This window comes from Syngnathus scovelli, chromosome 14 (assembly GCF_024217435.2).
Source record: "Syngnathus scovelli strain Florida chromosome 14, RoL_Ssco_1.2, whole genome shotgun sequence".
Lineage (NCBI taxonomy): Eukaryota > Metazoa > Chordata > Actinopteri > Syngnathiformes > Syngnathidae > Syngnathus > Syngnathus scovelli.
In genome coordinates this window covers 5,571,369-5,580,743 of record NC_090860.1, presented here as the reverse complement: position 1 = coordinate 5,580,743, position 9,375 = coordinate 5,571,369, and the positions used below count along the sequence as shown (strand labels likewise).

The 9,375-nt window shown below is 47.7% G+C and overlaps 1 protein-coding gene across 11 annotated transcripts in view; it reads right to left on the bottom strand.

Annotated features, from left to right (window-relative positions):
• Positions 1-662: 662 nt before the first annotated feature.
• The window catches only part of fgfr3 (fibroblast growth factor receptor 3), a 43,023-nt gene continuing 34,310 nt past the window's right edge, over positions 663-9,375 (bottom strand). For 2 of the 11 annotated variants that reach the window (XM_068652938.1, XM_068652943.1), the window contains exons 7-18: positions 9,135-9,325; positions 6,784-6,928; positions 6,484-6,665; positions 5,665-5,810; positions 5,444-5,565; positions 5,263-5,373; positions 5,003-5,193; positions 4,701-4,823; positions 4,502-4,572; positions 3,734-3,871; positions 3,543-3,648; positions 663-3,463 (exon numbers count right to left, since the gene is read on the bottom strand). In XM_068652938.1, coding sequence (XP_068509039.1) covers positions 3,299-3,463; positions 3,543-3,648; positions 3,734-3,871; positions 4,502-4,572; positions 4,701-4,823; positions 5,003-5,193; positions 5,263-5,373; positions 5,444-5,565; positions 5,665-5,810; positions 6,484-6,665; positions 6,784-6,928; positions 9,135-9,325 — 1,691 coding nt within the window. In that variant the 3' untranslated portion in view covers positions 663-3,298. Of the gene's footprint in view, positions 3,464-3,542; positions 3,649-3,733; positions 3,872-4,501; positions 4,573-4,700; positions 4,824-5,002; positions 5,194-5,262; positions 5,374-5,443; positions 5,566-5,664; positions 5,814-6,483; positions 6,666-6,783; positions 6,929-7,404; positions 7,550-9,134; positions 9,326-9,375 lie in introns of all 11 variants that reach the window. The other 9 variants (XM_068652937.1, XM_068652942.1, XM_049740019.2 and 6 more) reach the window with 7 other exon arrangements.

Below are 9,375 nucleotides of genomic sequence, written 5' to 3'. Positions count from 1 at the left end.
GTTTCCCAGGAAAAATAGTTGTATATTTTGGAGGAAAGTGTGACCTTTTTTTTCCACCTGTACTCGAGTTTTTTCGGACCCTTTTTACTTTGGCTTAAGACTTAAGTTAAATTTTAACCCTCAACCAAGTGCAATTTATTGCCACTTTATTTTAAATTGCAACGATTTGATTGAGTCCGACTGTATGCGTTCGCATCCAAAGCGATTTTCCTCTTCAAAGTGGCTTTTTATTTTTGATCTTGTTCAATTTGGTTTTGGAAGCAAAAGGGGGATTTTGTAAAAATCATTCAAAGTTTCTTCCTGGCCGATGAAGACTGTTGCTACTGGTTAACATGCACTCAGTGCATTAAAGGGAAATGATGGTGGGCTCAGGTCTGTGAATGGGGGCCGAAGAAAAGGTCCAAGGATGAGAGAGAGAGAGAGAGAGAGAGAGAGAGAGAGAGAGAGAGAGAGAGAGAGAGAGAGAGAGAGAGAGAGAGAGAGAGAGAGAGAGAAGCCTTTCGCGACCCTCACAGGAGCGCTTCAATGGAGCACTTGAAGCTCCGCCGCCGTTGGGCAGGCCAGTTGGCTGGTGTTTGGCGAGGGATCGCCGCCAACAGCATTGGTGTCTTAAAACGTTTTGTTTTCCACTCGCATGAAAAAAGAGCAATCCAAATACTTCATTTATGAAACATATAAGCTGTTTATTGAGAAGCTGTTTCTTGACAGACAGCTACATGGTTTTGTCAGGCAGGCACGGTCCCACAACGTTTCACCGCCTCGTGCCGGAATGTTCCGCAGCATCCGTCATCATCATCGTCAGAGGCCACAAATGCCAAATGGTTAGTTCCACTTTACTATGTTATTGAAAATAAATTACGTGGTACAAGCCTGCTGCTAAACGCTCTAAAGTGGAATGCAAAACAAAGATAGCGCGCATCGCTAAATAAAACTCTAACAAAAAAAGTCTAATGTCTCTTATGTACAACAGCAAGCACGTTCCAAACTATAAATTAATCTGACCGAAGATAAAACATTGCGTGTGAAAAATAAACAAAACATTTTCAGCTCAGAGTCAAACTGACACAAAAAAAAACAGTTAAAACCGAAAAAGCTGATGAGTCGCCACTGTCAGCGTTTTTGACACAAATGTGAGAGAAGTTGCTGCCCGCCAAGCGTTCAGTTGTTACAAAATTTTTCATCATTTCAGGCTTCAAATTTGTAGAAAAAAATAAAAATCCTAGCCGAAATATTTTTGCACAAGGGCAGGTCATAGCTACCGTGAAACAAAGGAACAAACAAACAAACAAACACTAATTGTTAGCTGCTTGTGTTAGCATTAAACCTAAGGTTGAATAATGTACTATTTGTTTTGGATTTTTGTCAAAGTTTTTTTGGAGGGGTTAAGTGTTTAACACTGCAAAGTGGCAAAAACGCTTAAACCGTTCACGAGGTTAGCGTGAAAGCGAGGGAGCGGCATTACGTGAGGACTATCATCTGGCTCTCAAATGAATGACAAAAAAAAAGCAACACTAAACGCAGGTAGCTTGAATAAAGACTCTCACCATAGGGAGAGCTTTGACACAGCATGGAAGAATAAATAATAAAAACATCCGTTTCATCTTCTTCACTTCTTCTTACACAAGTGCCTTCTATTTTTGCTTCTTAGCACACAGTTGAAAAAAATTAGGGAAGACTTGATTGAATCCTGTTTTTCACCATTGGCAAAATATTTGGTGTTTTTTCATCACACAGCAGAATTAAGCACTAAAAGGGGACAAAAGATTAAGTACTCTTACGGTATAGTGGGGATGATTCCCCCCAGTAGCAGCAAGCTAAGGAATCATTTCTGAAACGCTGCAAATGTTATGCAATGTTTTAAAAACGTACTTCTTTTTTTTTTTTTTTTTGCTTGTTCTCAAAAGCGTGCATCCCAAAAATGCTTACCTGCCGCATGACAGCGTCCTTTTGGCAACTCACGTATAAGACTTCATTTGGCACTTTGATGAACAATTCAGCACATATACAGTACAGAACGAAAAAAAGTCAATAAAATCTTTTTTTTTTTTCACTTTTGGCTGTGCACACTCAGCATGACTTTAACTCACGTTTAACACTGAAGAGCAACGTTCACACACACGCACACAAATATTGCTTTTTCCTTCCACTTGGCGAGTTGCTTATCCATTGTGGTACAAACCATGATGGGACTTGGAGTATTTTTTTTTTCTCTCAAGCGTGCTCAACGCCTCTTGGCCAGCAAGACGTGAACGTCGTCTTCGCAAGCCACAACCCAGCAGGAGTTTCTGAGCTTCTTCTTCTTCAAAAAAAAAAAAAAAAAAAAATGGTGAACACACGAGCGAGACGCTAACGGCTAAAAATGGGGAGGAGCTGTGACACACTGGAAAGTAAACATCCAAACACAAGTAGAATAATAAGGGCTGGGAAAAAGGTGCAACGTTACAAGAAAAATTGGTCAAGTTCCAAGTGAAAGTCCGAAAACTGTGAGAATAAAATCGGAATAATGTTTGGAAAATAGTTTGCTCCGCTAATATTTATCCTTATCGCACTGCCATGTGTTTTTCTTTTAAAAGAATGTAAAAAAAAAAAAAAAAAAAAAAATTCTAGTACCTTTAAGCCTTTTTTCTTTATTTATTCTTGCAGTCTTTGGACTTTTCCCCCTTGAAACGTAACTACTCTGAACATCTTTCTCGAGCCTTTCCAACATTTCTTTTTGAATAAACGACTTTTTGTTTTCTTGCCAGTGTGTCCTTCAACCCAAGTGATGACTTTGAAGTAAGTGATAAAAGTGAAAGCAAATGTTGCTTTTGGCGCACCCCTTTCAGCCCAACCGCCTGTCCATCCATAAATATCTTTACAAATATACAACTTAATTATTTCATAAACTTCAACCATTTGTGTGATGACAGTGTCTTCTCCAAAAGGCTTTTTTTGTGACAATCTAACTCCTCTTTGCATGTGTGTATTTACAACGAACTCGTCAGTGAAGCCACCTTGTTGGAGGACTTTAGAAGAACGTCGAGTCCAACCTTCGGAAGAGTTCTCCGATCCAGGAGCTTCCATCCTGGTAGGCACAGATTGGTTGCCCCCCCACCCCTTTCTCCCATCCCGCAGATTGTCCGTAACAAAAGACTGGCTGTGTACAAAAATAAACTTTGCGATAAAAAAGTCCTTCAAAGTTTCCCGAGCACTCTGGCTGCGTGAGGTGAGGTGATTATCAGGAAGGGGGGTGGCGGTACTCACGTACACCGGGGTACAACGGTGCACCCCCCCACCCCTCACTGCTCCAGCTGAGGTTTCATGTCTGAGCGTTGTTGGCGGAGGGAAGCTGCTTGGGAAGACAGGGCTCGTCGGGTGCGGCATCGTGAGCGAACACCGAGTCGTCGCCCGAAGAGCAGGTGCTGTTGGAGTCCTGGCATGCCGGCGAGTACTGCTCGAGCGGAACTGACAGGTCCAGGTACTCCTGCCGGATGGCACGCGCTTCACATTAGCACCAACATTTAGAGGATGTACGCCGTGGAGTGCGTGCGTGTTGGACTTACATCGGTGGACGTCATAGACAGAACGCGGTCGTGATCTTCCACCAGCTGGCGGAACGTCGGCCTGTGTGACGGCACGGCGTGCCAGCACTCACGCATGATCATGTACCTGCAAAACACATTGAGCGTCTCAGCCTCGGTTATCACATTAGCATGCTAGCTTACCAATCAAAACTTAATTGCTTAAAACTCACAGCTCGTGTGTGCAGTTGGCGGGCTTGTCCATACGGTGGCCCTCCTTGAGTAGCTTGAAGAGTTCCTCCACGGGGATGCCCGGGTATGGCGAGCCTCCCAGCGTAAAAATCTCCCACAGCAAGACGCCGTACGACCATCTGCAAATACGCCACAAAGGTTGCGGCCAAGCATTGCAACTTTCCGCTTAACACAAATTTCTTTTTGAACTTTTGGGCTTTTTTGTTATCGTTTCAACTTTAATTGTTAATAATATATGCCCTCCCCATTATGTAACATGCTATTTTTGTCTGACGTACTTATTTACAACTTCCTTCATGACTTGGGACAGTGCAATGTTTTTTTTTTCTCTCAAAACATTTGGATGTTTATCCTGCTAACTTTTGGCCCTAGAACGGGTCCATTTTGTGCGCCTCTGTGACCCTTGACCCGTGCGAGGTGCTTAAAGGAGCCCCTCTCTTTAAATCATGGTGGAAAAACACCCCTGAGGGAAGATGTGGAGTGAGCGCCGCGACCCTCTTATCTCTCACTCTGTGGATTTACGCAGTTAAAACACGGCTAAGACGGTGAGGCGCCAGGCCGCTCGGCTCCCTCTGATGTCGTGTCGGGAGATTACGCAACACGCAGAACAAACGCACTGAGGAATGCGCCGCCGCCGGTACGGGAGGAGCCCGGGATTCCCGCCGTCCGACGGGGTCGCTGAGCCCCTGACGCTAATGTGCTGAGGCGGGAGATTTGAACAAGAATCCGATTCAGAGAGGGTCACTCACACATCGCTCTGGTGAGTGTAGACCCGGTCGAAGAGAGCCTCGGGCGCCATCCACTTGACGGGGAGACGACCCTGGCAAGGCAACACGAGCAAATCAATCACAAATACAATCCCTCAAAATGGAGGACAGCGATCTAATTCATGGCTAGTTCTGATAATAAAAATGTGTCATATGTGAAATACAAGACCGTGGCTCTCACGTTGGTGGTCTTTTTGTAGTAGTCTATGTTGTGCACATCTCTGGCCAGCCCAAAGTCGGCGATCTTCATGACATTGTCCTCAGTCACCAGGACGTTCCTAGCCGCCAGGTCTCGGTGGATGCACTGGTGTGGGAAGCGAGCGACCAGATACATCACAATGCCACTGTACCTCCTAATATGCTTTTTTGCCTTTGCTCCGTACAAAAGGCATGTGCTCTAATGTGCCTTGCGAAACACCCAACAAGTAGCATATATTTTCGGCAGCTGCTGTTTTGCTGTTGCTGTGTCCACTCAGGACTGACCTTCTGCGAGGCGAGGTACTCCATGCCTCGGGCCACCTGGTAGGCGCAAGACACCAAGTCTTTGAAAGTCAGCTGCTCGTCGGGGATTTTGCAGGTGTCAAAGGAGTAGTCCATGCCCGGCGGCCGACGCGCCCTCAAGTACTCCCTCAGGTTGCCTTTGGAGGCGTACTCCACCAGAACGTACAGCGGACCTGCACCAGGACGTGGTGGTCACTTCCAGCTCCTTAGCATGCTAGCAGATGTTAGCTACGGGGCCTCACCATCTTGCGTGCAGGCTCCGAGCAGGTTGATGATGTTTTTGTGTTTGCCGATCATCTTCATCATCTCCATCTCAGACACCAGGTCGGACAAATCTTTATCTGTCGCGTCATCTGAGACAATAAATTTTATTTGAATTGTTTTTCTAGTAAGTTTTTCATCATGTCAAAAGTGACAGCTCACCTTTCAACATTTTTACGGCGACAGTCAGCGGCTTGTTGGGCTTCTCCTTGTCGATGCCGATGGCCTCGGCCATCACCACCTGACCGAAGCAGCCCTCGCCGAGAGGCTTGCCCAGGGTCAGCCTGGGAAAACAGCGACGAATCACTTTCAGTGGCCCGAACGTGAAAGCCGTGCTAAGCGCGTCAGGCCAAATACGCCAGGCTCGGCTGACCAGTCCTCACCGTGCTCTGGAAAACTCCCACTTGGGGTCGGAGGGCAACTCCAGCTCAGAGACGTTGGCCAGCGTGGGCCCGTCGCTGGACGACAGCCGGGCGATCCTCACCAACGGCGTGTTGGAGTTCATGGACGAGTTGGAATCCAAGGACACCTGCTTGGGTACCAAACACAAAGCGGAAGAGACCGTTATCGTCGCTGAAAGGCAAAGACGGGAGGGAAGGCGACCTCACTGCTGGTTTTCCACTCTAATTGATTCAAGTTGCAAAGTGAAAAGCTTTAGGACAGAAGTAGTGACTGGCACAAATGGAAGCAACAAATGAGACAAATGCAAAAAGGGTCTCATCTCCCCCTCCGTCCATCCGTTTTGCCCATTTGCGATGCCACGTGACCTCTGACGCATTTGCCAGTGCACCTCCAAACCAACCAGTTCTTGTCTGAGGCAAGCAGACAAGAAAGATGTAGCTACAGACCAGGAAGGAGGGGAAAAAAAAGTCCAGGTCCAAATTTGCCTGGCCTGAAAAGTAATATGTGCTAGAAAATGCCAGGAGCTTTCGGGAGATTTAGTTGCTTATGAAACAAAACACAAGGAGCAAATTCAGCAGGAGATTAGCGGGACCAAAAGCGAGCAAAGATTACACAAGAATGCAATAAAATCTTTGCCTTATAAGAGAGAAGCCCGACGGAGCACTTTGGATGTCGCCTTGGCCAGAATCAACCGAACAGCAAAATCACTTTTTTCTTTGGCTTTTTGTTTTGATGGTGACTGGCTAACTTGACCATTAAGGCTTGCAGTTGCTCGGGTTGCAAATCTCGTATCTACTTTCTGTTACCTGTCTCTTGAGCGGGAACTTTGAGAGTTTCTGCACGGGCGGCTCGGGCAGCGTCTTCTGGGCGCTCATGCGCATGCGGCACAGGACCACAATGACCACGGCCAGGATGAAGAGCACGCAGCCTGTCACGTAGATCAAGATGTCGGCATAGTAGTCCTCCTTCTCTGGACTCACTGCTTTGGGGTCAAGTCACAATACTCAATGTCACAGAACGCCCACAGAAGAAATGGCCACTGTTGCTCCAATGAAAAATCATGGACGGTCCCGAAAAGGTGGGGGGGAGCGGGGGAGTACCTGGGAGCACCGTGAGCCAAGCAGTGTGGTGAGCAAAGCCGATAGAGTTCCCCGCCAGGCAAGTGTACTCGCCCGCGTCCTCAAAAGACACGTTGGACACCAGGAGCACCTCCAGCTCGTTGTCCGTGGTGTTAATACCGGCCGTCTGAGGGAAAAGGAGGCAGGAAGGAAGCAAGGAAGGAAGGCAGAGATGGGGGACCACTGTCAAGAGACCACCAAACAACACCAAGACGGTGCACAAAAAGACACCCAAGCAGAACCATCACCAGCACGACACACAAAATTGCTTCCCAACATGTTGACGACTTTTTGCAACTCTTTTGCCATTTCTAAGGCGACTACAAGCAATTAAGACTTGATCAAATCAAAGACTTTTGATTTTGGCCACTTGGATCAAATCCAAGCGATTGGCTACTTTGATGAAACTGAACATGATTTCCAAATCCTATTTTTAGGGCATTTACCCTCCCTTACATATTTTGTTGACTTACACCAGCTTGGTTTAGCGTCACTAAAAGTAGGAAAAGGTGTTAGCGGTACAGCAGCAGATGAGACCCCGGTGAACGCCCCAAGAGGAAAGGAGGAGCCACACAGACACCGTCCAAAGGTTTTGCCTGTTACCTGTTCGCTGTATTTTGAGCCAGAAGGCGTTTTGCGACCTGCCTACAAAGTTTGTGGCACGGCACCAGTACTTGCCGGCATCCCGCTCTGTCACGTTGGACAGTTTGAGTGTGTGCCGGGCCTCGGTGCGCCAGCTCACTACGCTCTGCAAACACATTAAAAAACAAATACGGAGGTACCAATCCATGAGCAGAGAGAGGTTTAAATATCGCCGCGCTTCTTATGAATGTGAAACCGGAGGGCCGAGCCGCAGACGTCGGTCGGGAGTGCATTTTTTTTTTTTTTTCCAGTCATCAAAGAAGGCTTCACGAAGACTCTGCCTCCTCCCCTTTTTTACCCCCACCCACTTGAGTATACGCCGCACGCCCACCACACACACGCACGACATGACGGCTCAATGAAGGCACGGTGGCGCGCATTCGGCGCCTAAATACTGTTTCAATTATGCGGCAGTCCAAAATAGAGCGCGGAGCGGAGCCGCGGTTTGGGCTGACAGGCTGGCCTGCCGCCCTCCTTCCTCCCCCCCTCGCCGTCTTTTCTTCCCTCCCGGCCGTGGCTGGTTTTTGGGAGACTGCAGACGACACAGCTGCAGTACAAGTTGACAACTATGCGACCCGGCAATGAAAATCCATTTTTATTATCGCTTGAGTTTGGCCAAATAAGTGATGTGATAAATGATTCTCAAGTTGTAAACTTAACCTGGTGTAACCTGACATAAATAGATACAGCCATTTCGGGAACGGTGGCTGATCTTATGTGGAGTCCATTTGTGTTATTCTAGATTTACGTTTGCACTACAAAACAATTTGACTTATTCCCATGTCGCTTCATTAGCCACGTTTGGAAAAACAAAGTCGTCTCTGGTCCTGTTTGGTCTCCATCCTCCTCCTCCTCGGTCACACTTTAGTGTGTGCTGACTCTGCCCTTCCTCGCTCCGCTCATTTTTTCCAAGGCTTTTTTTGGGTTTGCCTCCTCCTCTTTCTGGTCCTGGTCCTCCCGCTGCCGAAAAAAAAGCCGCGACGCGGGACATCTGACGGCAGTGGCGGTTAGCAGAGGCCGCCTCTCTGCCTGCGCTGCCGCCACCGCAGCAGTTAACTTAGTCTAAACCAGATGTTTGTTTAATTCCCTCGCTCACTCCGCGGCCACCTTGAAGAGAAAAAAATTGGAGGAGGCGGAACGAGAAAGTGTGGGAGACAAGAAGAAAAAAAACAAAAACCACACGCCCCCCCAGAAGGGTTTTAGGGTGTTGTCCTCTGTGACTATTCTTGGCAAAACCCTCAAGAAGGTCCACATGGCCGCCAAACGAGACTTGACTGACCTGAAATCGCCAAGATTAGGACCAGGGAGTGTTTTTTTTGTTTGTTTGTTTTGAAAGCTCAGCAGTCAGTCTGACTTAGCCACGTGAAATTGGGGAGCACATTCATCGTGGCTAGACATACAAAAAAAGCCTGACTGAAAAGATGGCCGCCATTTTGCCTCAACAACACCCTGCACATATAATTTTACAAAGAATTTCCGTCCCCAAAACCAGTTTGTGTTGGCAACACGAGTCTTGGTGGGCATAATGAGCAAATGTACAAAAAGGCTTAAAGAAGTCACGGCCGGAAAGTCTGCCATTTTGCTTTGAGGCAGCCATTTTGCCTGCATAGCCCCAAACATCCAGCTCTCAGAACGGGCGGCCAACGTTGGGCAAGTTTGCAGACGGGCTGGCTTTTAAAGAGTTGGCTCACCTTGAGGATTTTGACGTAGGGTCCACCGTCTGAGTCATAGCGGCTGCCGTTGACCTCGATGTGCTTGAGCCACTGGATGTGCGGCTGGGCGTCGCTGTAGACTTTGCAGTGGAACTCCACGTCGCTACCCACCACCACCGACTGGTTGGCCGGCAAGCCCGCCTGCAGGATGGGCCTGTGCGGCGAGCGCTCTAAACGGGCCATCAGGCAGAGCTGTTAGCCGCAAGGTTGCTTTAAATGG